The sequence below is a fragment of the Melospiza georgiana genome, chromosome 1, assembly GCF_028018845.1.
Source record: "Melospiza georgiana isolate bMelGeo1 chromosome 1, bMelGeo1.pri, whole genome shotgun sequence".
NCBI classification, from domain to species: domain Eukaryota; kingdom Metazoa; phylum Chordata; class Aves; order Passeriformes; family Passerellidae; genus Melospiza; species Melospiza georgiana.
The window spans coordinates 80303543-80328868 of record NC_080430.1 but is presented as its reverse complement, the minus strand read 5'-3'; the positions used below and the strand labels follow the sequence as shown (position 1 = coordinate 80328868).

Below are 25326 nucleotides of genomic sequence, written 5' to 3'. Positions count from 1 at the left end.
AGGGACTTGCTGAACTTATTAAAAATCTGACTGAGCCCAAAGTAACGGTGGAAAGTCTGTATTCCCATGTAGAGTATCCAAGTCCTTCTCTGCTACTCACTTTTAAAACAGAAGTATCAGGCATCATGGTAGACACTAGGACCATAATATTTAGAATAGCAGGCCCTAAGAAAAGTGTGTGAAGTGGCAGATGCTCCAGAACCACTGGGTTTCTGCAACATTTTTAATATTAGTTGGATGCAGAACAGCAGCTGGCAAGTCATTAATTTCTATCCCACTGCAATTAGACAGTACATCAGTCAAAACCACCCAGGTAGTAGCTTATGCCCATTCCCATCGCCTTAACTCATTAGGCTGTGGTAACCTGATCATTTTCAACAGTCTGCTCACAATGCTGTTCAATTTCTCCCTCACCCTCTATCCACTTCAATACATTTTTCTAATAAAATCCCATTAAGTGAGGTAGGAGATAACATTAAGCATGCTATCTCCAGAGTTTCTGGGGCATGTGAAATTAATTGATATACTGTACAGCATGTGCAGTGTTATTTTTGCAGTACCAATTTCATTTCGTTAAACGCCCTTCCTGCAGTTACAGGCAGGGAGCTGACACCTGGCCACAACAGCCCTGCTCTGGACGGGTGAAAAGCCAGGCTGGGCAGCCTCCAGCCCTGCAACACAGCCCCCATGTACAGACAGATGCCTCACCAATCCTCTCATCACTGACAGGAGCCAGCTGTGAAGCTGACAGCAGGACTGGGGCTCTCTTCACCTCCACAGCCCCCTAACCAGAGACAGATGGATAAGGGGAGCAGCACCTTGCAAACCCCTGAAAGGCAGCCCCATGTGCTCCCCCTGCAGCCTCCTTCTCTAAGCCACCACAGGGCATTCACTAAGACAAAGGGGCCATCAGTTCCCCCATACTTTCCTTTCCCCTCTATCAGTCTCTTTTGCAGCATTTACAGCGCACGTCTACCTGCCTCCCTCTTTTTCTCCTTAATTAACATGCAATTATCGCTGTGTGTCAGCTCTCCTTTCTCACTGTTACGCTGCTGTTACAGCCCCCATTATCCACCTGTTCACCCTCCATCAGGCCGGACACAAATTGCAGCTCTGAGCGTTTGCGGAGGGAACTGCAGTGGTGCCCTTGAAATCATGACAATTTTATTAGCAGTAAGGGGAATATCCCTCCTCACTGTACTCTAGCACCTTTAACAGAGTGGTGAATTTTCAATCTTTGTGTTTTATAACACCACCCCATCCCCACCCTCCCATGCTGTGCGACAGCTCAGAAGATTTCATCTAGAAGAGAGATACCATTTCAGCATGAGATCGTATCTCAGGCAATTACAGCGCTGAGACAACAGCTTAATTTCCTGGGATCATCCCCTCTTGGACTCTTAAATAAGTAATAAGTAACAAGGAAGGCTCTGAAAACAAACTTCCCCTGTTTGATACATATTTCAGCACAGATTGCACACGGAATAATTTTAAGAGGCTTCTTTTTTTAATTACATGACTGCAGTCCAAGTATGACCAATAAAAGAGACTGCTACAGATCTTCCTCTTTCCCTTATTAAAGTCTGGCTGAAGTCTTTGGAAAAGAGTAACTTGAGGCACATCATCACAACAGATGCCGTGGCAAAGATGTAAATAAAAAAATCCCCATGAAACATGAGTTTCATAAGTAAATAATCTAGTTTCAAAAGTAAATAATCACTCTATAGCTTCTGCAAGAGTAAGTACCTGACAGAACAGTACCTCCATGATAAAGCACTGGCAAAACTGCATCACTATTGGCTATGCATTGGGACTTTTCTTGCTTCTCTTCAAAAACAGTAAATATCAGAAGAGGTGACAGCAGTCCACTTCTTCATACACTCATTTAAAATGGGGCAGTCTTTCACCTGACTTAAGCACTTTTTTTTTTAAGTGACAGAAAGACTTGCAGAATATTAGCCATTACTGTGCATTATAAAAGTTTATTAAATAAAGTGAGCTGGTTTCATTGCCTTGTAATTCAGTAAGGTATAATAGAGAAATGGGCAGTGTATTACAGCAATAAAAGAAACCTAGTGAACAGCAGAAATCATACTGGTGAAAAAATCACCTCATTGAGCAACACTTCAGACATGCCACTATTTAAAAAATTCCTTCTCTCTATCTTTTCCTTTCAGCAAAAATGTGAAGAACCACAGTCTCTACTGAGAAAGGTACAGATTTGAGGTTCCAGTCTTCTGGTGCTTAAAGTATGTACTACTTCTTTGCAGGACAAGTTAAATGCATGCACAAACTGCCACCAAATTATAATGGCACAGGACAGAACAAAATCAGGACTTCAAAAACAACTTCCTCATCCCAAGGCAAGATCATGAAAAAAGCATATTGTTCACAGACACAGTGTATCACATTTATCACCTACCAGGTTTCACAGTCTGACCCAGGGGTAGCCACAACTTAGTCTGCATGGATAAGGAGTTAGCTGGCCCAAGCAAAGGCTCTGCCTTCACCCAGGGTAGTTCAGCAAAGTATCAACGGGCTGAAGCAGCACTGTTATTAAAAACTATCTCAATTATTTTAAAAGGTCGCGTTAATAGACAAATATTCCAGAAGTCTTTGTAAATTGCCTATGGGATACTCCACTGCAGCAACATCTGCTGCTGCAAGAATAATTTCCTACATCACTTCCAGGCTTAGTACTTATCCCATCCAGTACCTATCACAAGTTCTTATTAGTAGCAATATTTTATAAGCAGTAGATCCCAGACTGGCAGCTCTAAGAGCCCCAAAGTTAGGAACCTCAGAGAGGGGGGAAGGATACGTGTACTCCCATGAAGAATGCTACCATCTCTCAATTTTATAGAATCACAGAATGGCCTGGAAGGAGAGCAAAGATCACGTAGTTCCAACACTCCTGTCATGACAGGACACCTTCCCCTAGAACAGACTGCTCAATGCTCCATCCAATGTGGCCTTTAACACTTCCAGAGATGGGGCATCCACAACTTCTCTAGGCTAACAGTTCCAGTGCCCCCATCCTCACAGTGAAGGATTTCTTCCTAATATCTAACCTAAACATACTCTTTCAGTTTGAAGCCATTCCCCCGTGTCCTGTCAGTACATGCCTCTGTAAAAATTCCCTCTCAATCTTTCTTGCAGGCTCCTCCATTTGCCCTCCCTTGGAGACCTTGAGCAGCCCATAACAAAGCCCCTTTTTTGCAGGGCAGACCTTCTGGTGTGGCAAATGCAAGCGTCTTAGCAGCAGGTTAAACCGGTGTAGAAACACACAAAAGAATGCAGGACTGCTCGTGGATGTGTGTTGTCTCCTGAGCACCATTTGTGCACCAGACATAGCATATGGCAAATTAAATGAGTTAGCAATCACAAGCAGGATCTCTAAATTATATATGATGCCAACATCACAAAGCAGGTGAAATTTCAGAAAAGGTATTTTCACATAAGAATGACACTTCCACTTTGCTTGTAAAACAGATATCTAAATTTTCTTTTTGTTCTTTGCAGTTTCTAATCTGATTCTGGAAGTCAATAATTACTTATTTTAATGAAAGTATTCCAAAGCAATTATGAATAGGAGAAATGCTGCCAGAGCACTAGCAAGATGACAGGGGAGTTCTGAAGACTTCCAGTTGAAATAGTCTGAGAGTTTTTTCAGTGATATACTGTGAGAACTTCTGTTAGAAGCCTGACCCCTTAAATCCATGGCAATGAACAAGGCAGTTTACTATTCCCTGATATATGACTGTCTCAAGGCTTCATGCAGAACCATACACAAACTCCTGAACTACTTTGGTACAGACTAAACCAGCAACAACTTGTTATCAGATCATGGTTAATATATTTATTTAAGCCAAAGAATAAGTGAAAGTTGAGTTACTCAGCCTGAATCCCAATGCAGCACTTTGATTACTGTATTAAAGGTTGGGTTCCTTCTGCACTTTCAAAATTTTACTGGAATTTTACATTGTTAATTAATCCCCTAAAACACTTTTAATCACAAACCACAGACACTCCTGCTCCTCCTTTCAGCAAAAAGGGTAAACAAGATTGTTTGCTGATTGTCTACAAGGACTTTCAAAATTAGAAGTTCCAATCCTATCTTCTCAGCCAGACATGGAGTAAGGCAAGACAAAATTAAAGATGTACTTCAGAAAGGAAGAGATTTTTCATCAGTGCTTTGAATGCTTTTTGTTTTGCTTGTTGCCTTCTGATAGCAAATAGCTTTGAGCCTCTGTCTTGAAATCATCCCACAGTCCTTCAAACACTGAAAAACAATTTAGTCTTAAACAAGAGCTGACAAAGACTGCTGTTATCCACAGAAGTACTCTAGTAAAACTTAATATAGTCAGAGTAGTCCAGTCTAACATAAGAGGGTGGGGTTTTTTTATTAAAAACACAATCAATTTATTTTAGTTTGATGTCAAACAAATCTAAATTGCATACAAGCTTTTATTGATCCAAATCCAGTTTCGTGTATACAAGAAAAAAGTTTGCAATGTAGGAACAAAATACAGTTTGAAATGTCTTACTTTCCCATGTAGAAAAGGCTTTCAGATTAAAAGAGAAAGAAGTAGAGTAAGAAATTTTCTCCTCTTTTTTTTTTTTTTTAGATTCTCTATAATGAAAAAGCAAAGAAAAAGAAAACTGCCCTAATGGAAGACCACTTCATTATTCCTATAAACCAAACATACTGAATACACCAGAGCCACCCTGCTTTTCATCTTTTCCCCTTCACAGATGCTTTTTAGAATTTTGGGGTATATCCTTTTAGGTTTGTTCCATACTCAGCAACCATACAGCCTGCACTTCTTCCCTTTTATGTCAAAACTTCTCCACAATAACTTTTCTGTTTCTGAGGATCCTTTATGATATCTGTGTTCCACCCAAGCTCACTTTTCCCCTGTAAGGTCATTAAATTTATTCTACACTGCCCTTCTCATGACCTTACACTCTCTACATCAAGGTGCCCCTCTGTACTTCACAGACTTTTAGCATCTGAGACATCCCAGTCTTCCTGCTTCCATAAATTAATAAATAAAGAGGGGGAAGCAAGGAAGGACACACACTTAGGCTCTCCATATCTCATGCTACAGGGAAAGTGGGAGAGAGAAGGCAGAAGCAGAGTGGAGGACTCTGTTGAAGGACATTTTGTGCTGCTCCCGAACTAAATCTTTGATCAACAACCTCAACAGAAACTGCTTGCATTATTAAAACAGGTGTAAGAAGACTGCATTACTCTACTTTTTTCTATCATTTTGTTTCCTTACTACCACCAAAACTCAAAATATTCTTCACAGCTTGAAACTAGAGATGCTGGAATGGATCAATTACAGAAATTAAGATTTTTGTTACAGATATATACACTAACATTGAGAAACAGGACTTTGTCCAACTCTCTTAAGAGCACTTTCAAGGCTTTCTTCTTTAAAGCATGAAAAAATCTATGTTATTAGAGAAAGAAAAGCATGCTTACTAATGCCTCAAAAAATATGTTTCTGGACTGTTTTTGAAAAACTTCTGAATTTCCTGCAGTCTCTTAAGGAACTGATGCTGTGTCTGAAAAGTAAAAGTTTTTGTTTTTTTTTTTTTTTAATAGGGTATTGGTATTAACCTGCCAATATATTCCACAAGTATTACTTTCCGGGCTTACCCTTAGTATATGGGAAACTTCAAATTAAACTGCAGTACAGCTGGCTCACCTCAAATAAGCTACTCAAATGGCTACTTCTAAGTTACTTTTACAAAAGGCATGGGAAAAGATTTTTATCACCATTCCACACAACCTCTGCATCTCACGTACCTTTAAATCATCACAGCTACAGGAACCTTACCAAATAAAACCAGTGCTTTCACAGAACATGCAGTGGCAGGCAACTTTCAAAAGACCACAAAATAGCCATCAAACTTTGTTATGTTTTCAACACCAAATGTTAAGGTGTCAGGATGAAAAACCTGGGAATAGAAGAGTTTGCTCCACACTGCAGCTATGGCCTTTGTGGTTCAGAGCTCCTTCAGGTGAAAGGATTGGTGGTAATCAGGGTTGTGTTTATTCTGTGGCAGAGACAACCTAATGTCTACCACATACACATCAGCAGAAAAAGGAGAAAGACAGCTGGTCCACATTTTGGTGTGCTTTTTAGGGGAGGCAGAAGAAGGGGTGATGGTATGCCATAAAGAGGATGGTAACTAATGCCCTCGTTCATGGTAGGATCTCGATTTATCCTCACTGTGGTAAGTATACCCTGTCTTTCAGCTAGTCCCATGCTAATTTCAGTGGGACAGAATCCAGTTGTCTCATGTCTGAAGCAAAGCTTCTTTCTTAAAAACCATAATCAAAGTGAAGCACTAAACTACAATTTAATGTTTTTTAAAACTGCATGTTTTAAATGTTTTCAACCAATCAAGCAGTTCCTAAGATGGAAATGCTATACTCTATAATCATCTTTACATCCTTGGGCTCCTGCTGTCCTCACCATATCTGGTGACTCATGGTGAACTTCCAACCGCCCAAATTTACATCAGCTTTGCTTTTTTCTCTATCTGTGTTCCTTGTAAATGCACTCAACATTATGACCCCGAAACTGTTGGTTTTTACTTCTTAAGTTCAGCTGTAGGACTGATTGCAAAATGAGCTGCTTGTAAATACACAGGCCACACTACAAATTCAAGAGTTAGCACCCACAGGAGAGGACCTTTAGAAAGGAACCGGAACATGACACAGAATGTCACTAGAAAGATCAGACACCTACAGCCAAGACCCACCTTCTACATGTTCTCCTTGTCACTGTTTTTGGGAAAGTGTCTTCTCACACTGCTCAGCTGTACTTCAAACCATGTCCTTCAGTCCATGATGGAAACTGCAGCAGCCTCTCCTACCAACCACTTCCCTGACGGTCTCTCCTTCTGTGCTGAGCACAGAACGGATCTGAGGCATAACAGAACAAGGCCTTTTCAAAGCCAGGCCTTATGCTTGATTCCACCAGCACAGTTCACAAGAAGATTTTGGAATAGTTTGTTAAATGTGATTTCACACTATCACAGGCAACTGCTGGGCAACAGGACACCCTCTTACATGCAGCCTTGTCTGTGATGTTGACCCTTCAGTCCAGCTAATGTGACCTTAAGCTTCCCTTGGTGCAACAGCATTAAGCAACACAGTCCTGTTCCCCTCTAAGGGCAAAGGCTGCACTATCTCTCCAGGAAAAAAGTTGTACTTTGTAACCCAGCTACCTTAACTTCCACACCAAGAGATTCCTTCAGCTCCCTACAGCTTCAATCTTGCACAGTCATTGAGTCCTTGTTCTAGGAAGTTAAGTGAAAGTGTCTAGGCCTGTTTCTTCAGGATTAAAACTGGGTTTTGGTCACCTTAGGTGCCAATGTAAATACCCCAAACTGCACGGAGGCAGACACCTTTCTGCTTCCACAGAAGGCTCAGAGATGGTGAAGACCTCTCCACCTGGTTAAGAGATATGTTCACAACTTAATCTCATCTTTTTCTCTTCATTTTCTCCTATTGGACAGATTGTTCCATGTCGATGGGGATTACTCAAGGAAACACTAGAAGTGTTAGCCTGAATCCACACCAAAAGCAATCCAGTTAGGAAGTATGAAATCAATTTAAAAAAGGTTGATAAAAGAGCACTGTTATAGTCAAAGGTAAATGCAAACCAGCAGATAATAATACAGACATCAGATAGACATTTTTCCTTCTTTAAGATATTCACAGGTCTCTGGTAGTTTTTCTCCTGTATAAAAAGCCCCAAGTCTCCTTGTTTTTACTGTACTTTTTTTGCTGACTAATACAATGCAATCTCTACCATGCAGCAGTCCTATTTACTGGGTCAGAATAATGATCTTCTGTACAGTTTTCATATAAACAATTACTGAAGAATTTCTCTCTTTGCCATTGCCACGCAGATAGAGGCGGTGACCTCCTGAACACAAACACGATTGATCAGAACAAGACATTGATTTTTGTTATTTTCATGGGCTGCAATGCTGCATGTGAAAATAAGTTTGCACATGAGACTGTAGCAATCTGTGAGCACAGTTTTAACCAGGAAAGCTCCAGCTCAAATCACAAAAGGCCTCACAAAAAGCAGAGACCCCATGGCTTATCACTTAATTTCAAATGGCCTGTGGCACAAACTAGTTCTTCCTCCTGCTCTGTTATTGCACAATGCTCAAATGAGCCTTTCAAAACTGTCTGAAGGTCTAATTTACCCTCCAGCAAGGAAAAGAAAAAAATGGTCTTCTTCCTTCCTATACATTCATACTGGAGAGATGAAGGGGCTTTTCAGAGAAAATACACACAAAGGAGAACCAAAATGCTGGTAAAACAATGAACCAAAGAGCATTGTCTTTACAACACTGGTGAAATATTTTTATATAAAGTTTCACAGATCTGTTTAATTCTGCCTGAAAGTATTTTACATACTGATATCCAGATTTCCATAACTTCTGTGGCTCTTTAATATTTGAAAACCTCTCCTATAGAAAGGGCTTTTTTAGGAGGAAAGCAGGAAGAGCAGGAATTACTCTTTAACAGAGCATGAAAAGAGAAATCAAAAGCCAGCATAACTGAAATCTATCTCTGTGCCAGGTAGTTAGCTGGATGGCACTGAACTGCTGCCAAATAGCCGTCAGTCGAGAAATCAGGACTGAGATGGCAAATGGAATTAACCGTCAAAAATCTGCTACATGGAACTTTTGGATTCCGTTTGCTTTTAAAAGGAGAGACTGACAAACATCAAAGGGAAAAAGCTGAAACTGCCTGTGAGAGAGGGACCAGCTCTTTTCAAATAAAAAATAACAGGCTGGCCATGAATCAATGATCCATTTACAGAGATAAACAATAGCTATAAAGGTAATTCACTCCCAACTTAAATGGGTTGTTTGCAGCGTTTCTAGTATTAAACTGCTGGAATATGTGTGTAAGACAGTTGGACAGTACAGCACAGGCAGGAAATTTTGCGCAGCTCACTTTAAATCTCGCTTTACAGTAAAAGCCTAGCCTATGCAAAGAAAACATGCTGGTGACAGGTAAGCACCCTAAGGTTTGGAGTCCAAATTCCTGCCCTCCTGTCAAAGACTTTGCTGGACTGGGAACAACAGATCTCACAGAAAGGAGCCAAAGCTTACCTCCAAGTGAGGCAACGGCACGTGCAGAAACATTCAGCACCGTTTGCAAAAACTCTGAACAGCACTCAGCTGCTGCTGGCATTTGTGCAAATGACTTATAATTTTTCTTTTGATTCTGCATGTTGGTCTGCTTTCTGTTCTTGGCTCATAGAGTTAGCAGTGACATGCAATAAATGAATACGAGACTTCAAATCTGGGAAGACATTAGCAAGATATATCATCATCAATGACAAAATCTGCACATGATGACAGATATCTACTTTGCAGTTTTCTATATGAAGTTGCCTATATATATATATGCAGTTGCTGATATATCTATACCAAAGATAGTTTAGAGCTTTTGTATTACAAATAGAAAACTCACAGAAGTCAACAGAAACTGATCCTGTTGCCAGTCCAACTAATTAAACTGAGAAAAAAATTACTGGTACAGAGCAGAATAGAAAGAGCAAGCTTTCATGTTTTAATAAAACTTTGACCTCCTCACCCTCTCCACCTCACTAAAGCAGCCCACTGATGCTGGCATGTGTACACCCAGCAGGTTACCAACATCACCTAAAGCACTGCAAACCACAATATAAATTTATGTGTTGGTGCAGGCGTGGGTACATGTGGCCACTGCATGCACTGCAAAGTGTTTGTGTAGCTGTGGCATACATGGCAGGGTACTCAGCAACACACACCTTTTATTTCTTTTAACGTTATCACATTGATCACAACACCTCAGGCTGAAATACCTCCTTGGATCTGAAAATAAGCACCTTTAAAATCCCCAGTATTTTCAGTTGAGGACTTTGTGAGGACAAGAGTTCGGACAAACACTCTTTATTGTTGCTATTATTATAACTATTAGCAGTTCCAGAAGTCAAGCAGACTGGAGGAAGTTAGAAGCAAGGTTGGTTAACCAACTGATGGCATTTGTTTACTTCTCATATCATTACAGCTATGTTTCTCCATTCACTCATATTAAAAAAAAAAAAAAAAAAGTTAATTTGCCTGTGGTAGACAATTTTTGATCTATATAACTGACCAGCCTTTAGAAATAACAATCACCAGTAATAAATTTCACTAGATTTCCAATTAAAACCCTGCTGTGTTTTTATAGATCTTTGTCTCTGCTCTCTAGTAACAGATGTGAAATGGAAGCTGTAATTAATGCTTGGAGACAGGAACTCGCTTTGAACCACATTTTGAAAACATTATCTGATGTGTGCAAGCATAACATTCTAATTATGGAGGTAAGCAGCTATGTATAGACATTTGTCATGCATTCTTAGCAACAGCATTCTCTGCTTCCACACTTCTGTGGAAAGAGCTGGTGGCAAGAATTTTCCCCATCTTCTCAGCAGCATAGGAAGGTGTAAAAAACAGTGTGATTCATCAGCACAAATCTTTGAAGATTTCTTTACTGTAAAAGCAGAGCAATTAAACAAACAGCAGCTTCCCCAGTGACCCCAGAGGAGACCCTGCAAACTGGTTACCTGGGACTGCTCTACAGCAGTGGATGCCTCTGGAGAGGAACCATGCAACCACAGCTGGATTGCAGACAAGACCAAGATAAATGTACTTCTAGGGGCTAGTGTAATTGTTCTAGGCATATGTACTGTTTTTATATACATGTTTTATGGCATTAATTAATGACACAGTTTCTGGGTACCATTGTCTGGGGTTTTTAAAGTCCATGCCCTGCAATTATTTATAACAAGGCACACGACAGGCCAAAGACCAAGGCTGTTGAGCTGTCCAGGACATTGTAGGGGTCCATGACATACATACTTTTTAGGTTCAGTTTCTGCATGGAGTGTGTCCAACTTTTCCCATTTAATAAACCAGTCATGAGGTTTTCTCTTTATTAACAAACACTTTAAGGCTATGGTTTAGTGGTATTTATGGTGGCATTCAGTCAAAGGTTGGCCTTGAAGACACTGGAGGTCCTTTCCAACCTCAGTGATTCTATGATTCTGTTGGCCTCTACTCATCCTCCTTTGTTTCTCTGCCTTCACCTACAACTTGTGCCCATGTTAGAGGACATCTGAGCAGGAGTGCTATTGAAATGTATGAATTATGTCTGGCTGCATTACATCAACTATGACTTTAGTGTGCCCCACTATTTTCTCACTGTAACATGCAGCAATATCCACTTCCTGCTGACCATCACAGCACGGTACAGAGCAACTGCACTGGATCCAAAAGGAGTTTTACTGTACTCAGAGAAAAACCAAATATGCAAAAACCCAGAAAACAAGTCACAGAGAGCAACTGACCTAGATACTAAAGTGTCTGTGTCTGCAAACAGAATTTGAAAAAATCCCTCTGGTGATTATTGATTAATACTGCACAAACATCAACTAGTTGCCTCTGGGAGCCCTCATGACTTCGAGGGAGATAAATTATCTAATTACTGCAAGCTTAACAAACTACAACTGAATGTGCTGCTTAAGTAAATAAACACTAATAGATTTAAAAATCAATGCAAACTAACTGAAAATCCCTTTTAAGAATAGATAGAAATGAGCATTCTGTACCATAAAGTGGCTAGGAGCTCTGCAACAACCTTGTCAGGGAAGAGACAACTTTTCCAGTTTAACACCTTTTTCAAAAATCGGATAAATGTTGCTTTTTCACCCAAGTTATTCAATGTTTGTTGCTTCAGCTGAAGAGAGAAGGGAAGCTAGCCATGAAAACGGAGCTCCTAATTACCATCATCCTCCCTCTGATGTGGATGTGGCTGGTACAGCACTACATGTCGACGTGGCTGGTACAGAACTGTTCATACACATGCGCGCAAACATAACAGATGGTTATAATTACTGGCGGGCGAGCTGCACTCCTAATTTGAGAGTGAGCAAAAATAGGTTGTGTGTCCCTCACCCTTCCTGGACACCACACCCAACTGTTGGACAACCTGGAAGTCACTGTCCCTCCCCATCAGGGGAGGGTGACCGAGGGACCACCACACTGCAGCCCAAGCAGAACCCCATGTGCTCTGGGCATGGTGCACATCCTCCACCTAAACAAGGCAGGCAAGTGTCAAATCATCACCACCACTTCAAAGGTGGATGTGCCTACCTAGCATTTCTTAACTTAATTCAAAAGGAAAAAGCTAATCAAAAGGGGTTTGAAAAATGTTTATTGCTTGAACTCATGCAAATGAGGGTGGATATGACACTGAAAGCCTCTGCACTGACCTGCACAAGATATAGTGCAGTTATTTCCAACCTGCCTCTCACCTCAGCAAAAGCTGCTCTCTCATCCTCCACTCTGCTCTTCTGAAATTTGCTCACCTGCATCAATAACCAACCACTGGCAGAGACAAGACAACTGCAACTCATCCCAGAGCCAGTCCAAACACCATAATTTGTGTGACTCACAGCACAGTCCACACCATGTGGTCTATGGAATTCTCCCCAAGGCTGAGGCAGTCTGCTCCGCAGTGTGTACTTAACTAAAAGTAAACCAGAATCAACAGCTTGGGAACAATTTGCCTTTGAATGTCGACAAGAGTGGCTGCCACAGCACTTGCCCTCTCCACATCATGTGTCCATGATGGCCTCACTTGAGAGGTGACCAAATCCCCCAAGTGCTTCACAAAAGGCTCTGTTTTCAAGTGCGGCCATCCTCCATTTTTAGCATTAGTGTTTATGTTTCCATATTTTGCCACATTCTAGTCTAGCATGCAAGTTAATCTGAGCATTCAAAGATGAGCAATAAACCTTGTATGCTGATGTCCACAGCTAGATAACCCACTGTTGTTCGCAATAGGAACACAATGGGGGATGAAGTAGCAATGAAAGCCCATGAACGGTATGATCACTGCCATCTTAAATTTTGTCCTTTCCTGGAAAACAAATGTGGTGATAGCATAGAACCAAACTTTCAAATAAATGCAGTATTAGTCACAAAGCCTGAAAAAAATACCAGACAGTACCAGCCTGCCTGAAAGAATCAAGAAAGGACTTGTATATCCTATGCTTCTCACAGACCAGAAAGGGAAAGCACACACACTTTCATGGAAATTCACACAAAGGTGTCACAAGATGTTAACAGACTTGACTGATACAAAAAGATGGTTGCACATAGGCAAGAACAACGTTTTGTCATTCACCTTGCAAACAGCAAAGATTCAGCTGAGAGCCTCAATTATGTTCAGAGCCAAGCATCATTCTCACTATGAACATAATCTGTAATCTAAGTCAATATTCATCCCTCCCCAGGAGATATCAGGAAATACAGAAAATTCTCTGTTGACCCTTTAAAGCTGCAGTTGTTGGCAGCAGCAAATAAAGTCGCTGACATGTTTGACAAAAGTTGGCATCAGCAGCAAATAACTTTGTAGTATGAATTAGGAAGTAGTGAAAAGTTTAGGAACACAGGTATGAGTATGTGAGACAAAAATGTTAATAAGTAACGGAAGATTAAACTGAGCTCAAACATCTGAAGATATTTATTTAAATGCCGGAGAAACAGCTCTTCAAATACAGAACAACACACAAGTTAACAGAGGAAGATCTGCATAAACATTTGTCTTTCTGAGAAAGTAACTGTTTAAAATTTCCCTTTAATTGTTTGTTCTGTACCTTTGAAATTATATACACTTTACACTACAATTAAGTATATTGCACTTGATATAATGTTTATGTGTGTGTGAACAAGCAAGCCCCAAAGCTCAAATCCCAACTCAGTGTATTCTTTGTAAAGGTAAAAAAGGTGCTTCCTGGTCTCAATGCCACTGAGAAAAGGAACAAAAATCTGCCATGCTCAAGAACCACACTAATATATTTGTAATACTACAAGCACAGAATTCAAAAATGACAGCATAAACCTTTGCATATCTCTTCCCCCTACTCAGGATGTGAACAAGAAGGTGCACAGAACTGAGACAGAAGGGATCTGTAAGCTAAAAGCCAGAACACAGCAATTATAGGGTGGTTTGTATCCAGGGATGGCAAGAAGTCTTCGAATGGGATGATCAGCCCCTAAGCCCACAATGGACAGTGGTACACACCTTCCCAATTTATCCCTAGCTCACCAGGGGCAGATACAGACAAGGTGATGAGGCAGATACAAGAGACAATATGTGAACTACAGTGATGAAGCCATTCTTGGTCAAAGGAGAAGGCAAATGTATAATCTGTAAAGTTTTGTTTGCTCCTGGCATAAATTCCAATGGCTTTTACTGTCCTGTACTAGGACTAGTTTGGTCCCAAAGCAGAATGACTGAGCAAGTTTGAATGATCAGCTGCAAAGTAACCTTCAACAAATGTAAGCTTAATGCATCTTCAGGGTTTTTTTTAACATTAAAATATGATTGAATTGCTCAATATAGTGAAGCCATTTTGGCTTAAAATGACAGATCTCCTTTTGCAATGACAACGCCCCCTTCTAAAATACATGCTCCTGTATTTATAAACTGTGATGAAATTACTCAAGACATGCATTCAGTTTTTTGGGATATTTTTGTTCCTAAAGCCCTTTCCTGCTAAAACAATGCTATTGCTGCAGTAGGAGTGGGGTACCAATGAGGTTGGAGAAAAGAAGATGCTTCTATAGTCTAGTCCTCGTTACACATACAGGGCAAGAGAAAGGCTTTCATATGCATTTCAAAACACATATTTTTTTCCAACCACCTTTACAATAATTTTTCAGGTGGATTCAAAAGAGTAAGTAGCTAAATTGACAAAACTGAAGGGAAAATGCACCGTCAGTAGCAACTGCAGATCTGTCATCATTAAGAGCACACAAACCTGTTTGTCTAGAAAAGTAAACCTCGCTAAGCACCAAGGATCAGAACACCCTAAACTTGCCTTGACAAGCTAAGAAAGAAGCTAGGACATGTCTCTTCACAACAAGGCTGGTCTATGCCTCATAAAAAAATCACACTCATACCCTCATGGTTTTTTAAAAGGGGGTGTGTCCTCTATGTGAGTGCACATCATAAAACATCTTTTTAAAATCTGACTCACACTGAGTACCACATGCTAATCTAACAACACTGACGGAAAACCAAACTTCTATCGAGTATATGTGTTTTACTTGCACATGCAGGGTTGTTCATTTATGCTATTCATCTTTTGTTTGCTGATTTTTCTGAAAGGTAAAACAGTTCATTTGTTTTGAGGAAAAACATATACATAAAGACTTATGTAAATCCTCAGTATTGAGGATTTCCCATGCTAGCCACTTTGGGGTAATGTGCAAAGGAATATTATTTCATTGTGCCCTTTTTTGCTTTCCATCAAATCTTAAATACAGGGAGAATTTGTTTTTTTCACTTAGATATGCTAATATTTAAAAATAAGAAGCTAAACTCAGTAGAATATGGTTGAAATAAAGCATGTATATGGTCAAATCAAGGACTCCGGCATGTGATGAAACAAAAATCATGTTCTGCTATTATTAGTAAAAAAATCCAAACCACTGAACCACTGAAAAGTGCAATTTTGCAACCTGTAGCAGCTGCTAATATTCCTTGTATTTTTCTCATGCTTAGTGCAGTTCCAGACTCAGGAAATATTTGCACCTACTTCAAGATTAATAAAAATATTGAAGGAGCAGGTAAATCTAATCATAAAAATCTTGATTACAGAGTTAAGAAAAGGAATTCTGTATGGACTAATTCCTAGTTTTGGAAACTGATAAACAGCTGTATGTTCTCATAGACCACAAACTCCAACTATCTTTATTTAACAGCACAAATGCTCAGCTTGACAACTGCATGCTTCTTTCATAACAACCTTTCTACTACAATGCAAGAGGGGAAGCTGATCAAAATTGGATCTTGGCCTAACAGGATCTCAAATGCCAGTGACAGACTAAGTTCCAGCACATCCTCTCTGGTGACATACACAGCATATGTTGTTGGGGCAAAGTTTAAAGAAGAAGAAAATGAGAGTCCTTTACACAACCCCATGACTGAAAGTGTAGAAATTTATGTAGCATTCAAAAACATTCCCAGTGGATATTTTTCTTAATTTTAGAAAAAACTTACATAGATTTTATCCTGCTGATATCGCTGGAATAAGTTGTGCATGATGGAGCCTTCATGGAGATCGATGAGTGCTGCCATGTCCTCCACGCTCTCTGTGCTTGTTGGATGCATAGGCGTTACTTTTTGGTGTGTGATCGTGCTCTGTTTATAAGTGAATACCTAAAAGAGGGGAAGCAAAAACAATATTAATCAGAGCACACGTTCAAAAACTCCTGTCTGAGAATGGAGCTTTATACCCATTCATATCCCCTATCCAGCTTTTCAGAGTGCAGACTTGCAAAATATAACAGCCTGGCAGGGATACCTTCCTCTAAAGCTTCTCTGACACTGATTGAAGCCCCAAATGCCTACATGGGTCATCAGAAACTAGAACACACTGACTGAGGACTGTAAGGGCTTTTCCTGTTAGAAGGCAAATGCAATCTAGTTTCACACTGGATTCGTGCTAGACTTTATCAAGAGAAATATAAACCAAGCAATACCCATTCCCAAAAATACGAAACCAACCAAACAATAAACCACCTCTTACAGTAAAACCCACTTACACTCAAATTGCTCTGGGAGGAAATGCCTGACTGTGCAAAACAGCAAATTAAAATCAATGCTCTAATAGGCTACAAGTGTTCATGTGTTTGATCTGAAATCCACTTAAATATTTCCATTCAACTATCCAGTCAGGAAACAGTCATTACACCTAATGCGAGTAGCAATTTAAGTTCCGTGTGCAGCAGATATTTAGAAATTAATAGGCCAACAGATTTCTTAATTGACTTTTGAGACTAGTTTCTGAAGCCAGTTCTTAAAAGACAGTAAAAGCTCTAAAAAAGAATTTAAATACTTGGTTGGAAAACACTTACATATATCTTCTGTAAAACTTTCACAAATATGCAAGAAGACGTACACATCCTCAATATAGTTAAACTTTTATGAATGCTAATAACATCAATAAAGACTACATCCCATTTCCTGCAAATTTACATCTTGGCACCTCATCCTTATAGACATATGCCCACATTCGCACAGCCAACGCTCCTCAGGCAATTCTTGTCCCTGCTAATGGCACCACTTCGGTGTTAAAAAGTCAAAGCATGGAACTAATGCAACTACTTTGTGGAAATATTGATGTTGAACATTAGAAAAAACCCATGTCCTTCTGAAATCCTTTAAAATAGTATTTATGAAGCCAACAGAAGCAGAGCCATAGCTGTCAGCCAAGCACCAGCAAGCACTGTGGGAATGCTGCTGGGGGTCACGATGTGCCTGGGGGCCACCTCTGCGCAGGAGGAGGAAACCCCTCAGAGGTTTTTCACCATAAAACCTCATGTATGTTCCTGGCAATGAAAGACTGAAGGGGTGACATTGCAAGAGGCCACCCAAACAGTGATGTTGTCTGTCCTGCTGAGACAAGTGAGGAAAGAGAGGCTGAAGAATCAAGAGGCTTGAAGGCAGATCAGATGAAACATCAAAGCTCTGTACTTGGATATCCTAACAGCTGGAAGAGGAGTATAGCCTGAAGACATTTCCTCATTAAAATAGTATCCTAAACATAGCCAATGCTGGCACAGGCCATCACACCATTACAGGTGTCACTTGCACCAGCACAAAGCATACTGAAGGAAAGCTGGGTAAGAAAGGAGATACGGGAAAGAAATTTCTGACAGGAGCTGGGAGGCATCACAGACATCAACAAGGTATGTGAGCAAACCGCCAGAAAGCTCCAACAGGTTCAGAACATCCTAGGTATAAGCCTTACCTAAGGGAAAAAGAAAGACATGAAGACATCAGAGCCTTATTTTGCAGTGAAGAACCACAAATATGACAGGACAATGATTTGTACAGGGCAGAGGGACCCTGCCAAGATGGAAAAAGTAGCCACTCGTAGGAGCATGTGGTCCAGACAGAACATCTACTATGCAAAACCAATGTGAAGAGCATCAACTGATAGCAAAACTTTTACAGCTGAAAAATGTGTTAGCAGTCCTAAGACTTACCACACAAACTATAAGTGCAATTAGAGATAATTACATCTCAAAAGTTATAAACTGCACTTCCTAGTCAGAAGAACCATACAGGAAAACAAGGTCATATTGGTGAACAAAAATGCCACAAGCTGAAGGATGTGGAAATAAAAGGGAAATAAGGGGAGCAAATCCTAGAAAAGTAAGCAACTTAACAGAGGCTATGTATTGTCCTGGATAGAGAAAAACAGATTCAGTGGGAGAATTAGGAAACCAAAAGAGGATGACACATATCCTGTGAGTGCATCTCATGTGAACATGGAACGAAGGCAAAATATCACTTCTAGGAAGATAACCTCCATATTTGCGATGCCTATCCTTTGATGAGTGATGCACAGGTTAGTAAGGTAGGCAAAGCACCCTGTACATCACTCAGTAAGTTTATTAATGTAAAGAATTCACAGACAAACACCAAGAAAAACAACATGACAAATGAGTTGCATGTGGCAGCACTACATAAGATGGCCTCTGCAGATTCATTCTTACCACTAAAACTCACTATTTTCTCTTCTTCAGTCTAGTTGTTCTAATACTTCCATATCTGTCACACACTGCCTTCTTGTTTGGGTGAAGAAATTATTCTGTGAGCTGATTCAGAGATAGGACTGTGCATCACTTAGCTAGAAAACATACCAACTTCTAATAATAGCTGCCACCCAAATAAGAAAGGAGGAGGAGCTCTTCTTGAAAACTGAGTAGCCACTTCTCCTTTATTTTTAATTCTTGCCAGAACCATGCAACCCTCAGATGCATTAAACCCACTGTAACATTTGATCAAAGCCATCTAACAAGACTGAAGTCATGAGAAAGGGCTGCAGGATCACACGTACAAACCTCATCTCCTTAAAATGGGCTTTCTGCAGTCCTGCTGCTGAAAAGCCTGCTTTGTTTTATTTCATCTTGAATCACGCCTTTATTAGGATAAGGACATGGAAAAACTACCTTGAACTTTGTCAGTACTAACTAGAAGATCATGTTATGAAATATTAAAGCACTTGAAATCCTCAGGAAATAGGAACCCAGAGCCACTCTGCAGGGTCAGCACAAAGAACAGGAAGATGACCCAGTTGGCTCCTGAACTTCAAGAGGACCCTGTTGGCAGAGTGCAGGAACATCCATCCTCAAGGACCCTCCCAGCATTTCTGGAAGGTCAAGTGCAACATGCAGGAAACTAGAATAAGATTTAAGACAAGCCTAAATGAGAATTCAGCAAAAACGTCTTTCCTTTCTAGATATAAATGGTTCAAGATAACAAACATGCTGAATACATGGAAAACTCTAAATTAACCTTAAAGAGACAGCATGCAAAATAAGAACTCTTGATGTTATTCTGGAAGTGAAAATTAAAGGTTGAGATAGGATGGACCAATGCAAAGAGCAACAACAAAAAGAACAAGCTTAAGAAATATAAAACAAAACAGCAAACTCAGTCTAACAACAGTCAAGTGCATTTCACTGAGAAAGGAGAACCCTTCAAAACTGCCCTGCTGTCCCTATCACAGCTTACTAGTGCTCTGATGAACATGCCAAAAAAGGACTCAAATGAAGAAGTGGCCTAAAAAGCCAGAGGAAAAATGCTATCCCACACAATTAATCTGGCATGTGGGAGGAAAAAAAAGTTGTCTTTCAAGCCTTCCATTTAAGGGAAATACCACAAAACAATGTAGAATTAATTTTCTCCATTGAAAAAATACCCCTAAGTTCAAGATGTAATGAAAATTATGTTTGAACAAAAGATGTAATTTGTAATACAATTTATTAACACGAGCAAAGTACATCAAAGTAGGCTCTCAATGACAGGAGCACAAATGCTTTCTCTCTTATGGTACCATTTTGTGACATGATGCCAAATTTAAAAAATCCCTGCTTGAATCAGATTATTAAATGGCATCAAGAGATTTCACAACAGCTGAGTCAAGTGAGTTTAAGAGAATGCTGAATTAAGTGCTTATGTACATCAAAAAACCCTCACAATCCCCACTTCTTGCAAAAGCTACAAGTCACACCTGGGATTTCCTGCCTGCATGGATCTCATACTCAACTGAATCATTCAGGGTGTTTTTCACAAGGAAGTGAGGCTTGGGTTTGGTGCTGATGATCCATATTGGACAGGAGGAAGGCAGAAGGTACTCCAAAAGTTTCCTGATCAACAAGTTGGTACTTGAATTGCAACCTTAATTGTTTTAGTGACATTTCTGTGAGATTTTTATTTAAAGGCAGAAGTAGGCTCGTGTGCACCATATGTAAGCCCTTACAGGAGCTGGATACAGAAGCTGGACCATTATTAAAACTGTTCTCTGAAAATGTGCAAAGTCACCTACTGAAGAGTTCACATATTGCAAGCATTTTAGAACAACTCCATCTACACACTGACCCATTACCCACCTCGTGGGCAGGAACTGCATCAGCTGGTCACCTGCCATAGCCTTGCCATTAACAGCACATGCTGAACGTGGTACTGCCTGACTGATGCTAAATACTGTCTGCTTGGGCATGGTTATGCAGTTTAACATGTCCCTGCTGTCAGTCTTCTTCCAATAAACTGAGAGGGTTTATTGCTAAAGGTAACAGACACGGAGCAGCCAACTTCCCTCAGCTGCTCTTTGCTGCTCAGGAAATTTTTTTTATCAGCCCTAGGTGTACTCTTTAAACTGCAGAGCCTTACAGAAGATCATCCTGATATCTAAACACAAAAACAAGAAATATCAAAGTTTTGTCACACGCTCAATTTAAATTAAGTTGCTCAAATCCATATAACCAGAGAGATAATGTAAAATATAGTAAACATAAAATTTAGTAGGACAGTAAAAGTGAAAACAAACAGCTACTGTACAGAAGTCACCTGAGTGACAGGTTTACAAAATAAAAATATACAAGCAAACAACCACAATTTTTCCAGTAATTCCTGTGATACTAGAAAACAGCATCTGGACAGTCCACAAGCACCAGAAAGCAAAACTAATTGACCCTAAGAGAAAAGCCCACAGCCTTCCTGTGGCTGTCCCATGAACTACCCTATGTGAACTCTTCAGAGGATTTAACCTAATGGCTACTATGACATCCATGAAAATGGACATCACAGCTCCAGAGGACTTGGCTCATATGTCCATGATATTAGTGTCCTCTGTTACCTGAAGCATCTTTTTGCCTAATGTCACTGACCCCACAGCAGAGATCAGCACAGCCCAGCAAAACACAGGACTGTACAGAGAAATATCCACTTAAAAATATTAATTCTTTTTTCATTCTCTGCTGTTGGTCTGAACTGAGGATCATCATTTGTGTTTCCCTCCTGTTTAAAAGTTAAAAGAATGTAATAAATCTTACAAAATGTCTTTATAGATGTGTCCAAGCAGAAAAAGGAGGCCATTATAAGCTGTGGAATGCAGTGTTCCAGGGAGAAAAATAAATCATGACAAGTCCAAGGACCCAGAGATTAAAAACAAAAATAAAAATGTAGTATTTCACCCTTTTTCCTAGGGAGATCTACTGTCTAATTAGTTATTTAAAATACAGGACAGGGATGCTCTCATACAAGTCTAAGTAATTTAAGATCAAATGTAAAGCAGAACTATTGACATTGTAAAATTCTACAGTTAATTGTGACAAGAGTGAAACCCAAATAATGTTTTTGCCCAGTAATTTACTATTTTTCTGTATCAGTTGACCTTAGACACTGTGTTGTTCCAAAATAATCTTTCAGATAGCAAGATGTACCAGGGCGCAAGGTTTGCTTTGATGAAATGTAATTTAATCTCTATCAAAGTAACCAGAAACCTCCACAATGAAGTTTCTTACCTATAATCCTATGGAGGGAAATTACATAATTTTATGTAAAACACTTATTGATGTCAGGAAAAAATCACCACCAATCTCCTATCTGTGACCTCCTGGCCTTTTCGTCAAGCAACTACCCCATACACACATCAACTGAGAATCAGCCTATTTTCCATCTGTTTTGTAAAATTTCCTCCCTTTTGTGCTGGGAACCACGGCAGTCTCTGGCCTCCCTTACCTGTTAGATGTTAATCTTGATCTCTAATGGAAAATGTCTAAATGACCACTTTTCACATCACTGTACCAACCCAACCAGCGAGTAACACGCAGCCTGTAAATTGTGGTAATCCTACACTTTATCCTTACCCTCTGCTCACTTTGGTTCCTGCCATTTTGAGTCTTTGTTCTTTGCCCTATCAATCAACCTCCTTCCAAACCCTTGCTCTCAGCCCCCATTCCATATCTCTCCTCAGACTGTTGGGATACCTGTGGGACACCTGTGTCAGGAGCTGCTCCCAGGTTCAGGTGCTGGGAGCCTGCCCTGAAGCCTTCCTCACCCTCTCCCCAGCCTCCAGCAGCGACAGCACCAGTGATCACTTGCAGCACCTCCCCAAATGGCTTTCCTACTACAGCTTTCAGGTTCTCACACCCACACACAATTTCCCTTTCTGCTCCCAAGCTCCACAGTGACAGGAAGCATGCTGCCAGGATGACAGCCCTGGTCCGTGCCACAGCAGAGCTCATCAACCACTAAATTGTGCCTCTTTGTTGTTCCTCTACATGCTGACCACTGTCAACAATCTTGTCTGATCAACACCTCCCACCTAACACCCATTCATTCCACAAGAGGTATTTAAAGTTTACTTCACTCTCTAAACCATTTCCACTCATAGACAAGCTCTGCCATCAAGTATGAACAGGCTTCTAATTACAGGTTCAGAACTTATGACCCTTAAATTGGGCTTCCCTACACAGACAATTAAGAAATTTAATTGGAACTAAACACATCCATTTTACCTAGATTACACTACTGTAAGCTAAACCTCTAGGCAGTACATATAATTCTTACAAGGGAAAAAAAAAAGAAGTGCATCTTTAACTTTCTTTCCAAGTGATCTTGTATAACTTACAGCACCTACAGACACCACAAAGCTCAAAGTTTAAGAAGCCCACCTATAAACCCTGCAACTGTAGTACTATAGAAAATAGTACAACAATAGAAAACGTGCAACACCTCTCACATGTCACCAGCACCTTCACCTTACAAAAGTGTGCTGCTTTCTGTTTGCGAACACAGAAGTGAGAGAATTGCAGCTGCCCAAGCTTTCCCACAATGCGGGAACAAGTGGAGCAGTCCAAGGGCAGGACACAGGAGATGTACCCCAGCACATGTCCCCAGCTCCCTGACAGGCAGCCAGTCAGCAGCAAGGCCTGACCAGCTCTGGCCACACAAAAACCCAGGGAGGAGGCTCTGACCCACACATCACTGCGAGATGAGACAGAGCAGACCTCCTCTTGTAGCAGAGAAACACAAGGTCTGGGCCCATGCTCCCCGTGGGTGCAATCTCCATCTGTCTTGGGACACCCCACCAAAGGCACTCCCAAATCAGTGTCACTGTAAGGAGCAACCAGCAAACAGATGTAATGGCAATCACTCCTTTTGCTTTCAGTGCACATCACCTTAACGAGCTCAAAGGACAAGGGGGTAAAAACTGATGGTCTCTGCAGCAGGAAGACCAGAACACTAAAAACTCTCACCCTTTATCCATCATTTTCCACACAATGGAAAAGCACATCTATGGACAATGCCAGGCACTGAGAACATTAGCTTTCCTCTCAGCATCACTTATTGCTCAAGTGAAAGTTTCAGTGTCAAATTTGTATTTATTCTGTGATTCATAGAAATAAACAATGACTATTTGCAATGGAATGAACAAAGCTGGATATGAATAATATGCCCCACTATCAAGAAGTGGAACAACTATGGTCAATAAGCAGCCTACAAATTATACCAGCTTTTTTGAGACACAAAGCAATTAATCTCAATAGGTCTTTTTTCTAAGAACAAAATAAAAAAGGAAAAAGCCCTGCAGATAGCTGACTGGACTGCCTCCAAGACTAGAACAGGAGCTGCCTGTGTGCAACTCACAGCAGTGAAATTGGAGGCAATGTTTCTATGGGAGCTGGAGCTCTAAAGGAACATTCCTGTAGAGCAAGCCTTGTCCCAAATGAAGGCTCAACAGAGTAGGTGATACTCCAGTGGTGCTCTCCAGGATTCCAAACAAAATCCAAGCAATGCCATTGTGAGCCTTTTAGGCTCATCCCTCTATATTCTTCTCAACCCAACACTTTACATGAACCCACCCCACCTGGGCTGCCGGTGCAGACCCCAAGGCCTGATGGTGCCCAAACCCTTTAAGAATGGGAAACCCTTCCCACCTGCATGAAGTCATGCACAGTGGGGCCCAGAGCTACCTGGGGAGCTGCTGCCAGGCACAGCTGCCTGGTAGGAATTTCCCATCAGGAAAGTTTCTGGCACTTATCACCACTGTATTATTGTCAAAACCAAGGAGGTTCTGCTGCAACACCAGCTGTAATGCATGAAAGGTCCTTGCATCAACCCAGTGCAGGCTGGTCCCCCTGCATAGGGAGACCACAGCCACTGGGCTGGGGTGCTCCTTCCTCTACAAGGCTGCGGCTGCAGAGGCCTGGGAGGGAATAAAAAGAAGACAGACCCAGAAGAAAGGTTTTTGCACAGAAATGGATGGTCTTTCTGGCAAATTTCCATGTGCTGAGACAATTTAGGGCTTATTTTCCTTCACCCCTCCTCCCAGGCAGCAACCAACCCCTCAGCCCTGGTCAGATGCAGCCAGACATGGAAGGTTTTGCTCCAGCTCATGGCTCGCTCACCCAGTGCTGGCTGGGTGTCAGGAGCTGGCAGACCTGCAGGAGCACCCCAGCAGGCTCCAGGGCCACCCTCACACCATGTGAGACAACCAACATGGCCAGGAGCCAGGCTGGAGAAGGGCCAGCACAGAGTGCACTGGGCTGCTGGCAGCATGAGCCAGTGCACTCCCACAGCAATGCGCCAGCCAGGGAGGACTGCAGGGTCTTACAACCCTCAACCACCTCCATCCTGAAAGACACCACCCACAGAGGCTCGAGCAGTAACCTCCCACACCCAATTCGCTCACACCTTCTTCTCCTGCAGGTCTTACACCACTGGCAACAGAGCAAAGCATGCTTCTCCTCCAGGGCTTTCCACCACCAACTCCACCTCTGTGTTCCTCTTGCAAAACCTCCCCTACTTCCAGTCATTTCTCCTACCCCCCACATACCTCTGCCCCTTGCCATTATGGTCCCAGTTTCCCTCCTGGTGCCCTC

At 41.1% G+C, this 25326-nt stretch overlaps 1 protein-coding gene across 1 annotated transcript in view; it reads right to left on the bottom strand.

Annotated features, from left to right (window-relative positions):
- Nucleotides 1-25326, bottom strand: part of MYO10 (myosin X) — a 163511-nt gene that overhangs the window by 74255 nt on the left and 63930 nt on the right. The window contains exon 3 of the mRNA XM_058029124.1: nt 16148-16306. Within this exon, the coding sequence (XP_057885107.1) occupies nt 16148-16306 (159 nt within the window). The remainder of the gene's footprint in view (nt 1-16147; nt 16307-25326) is intronic.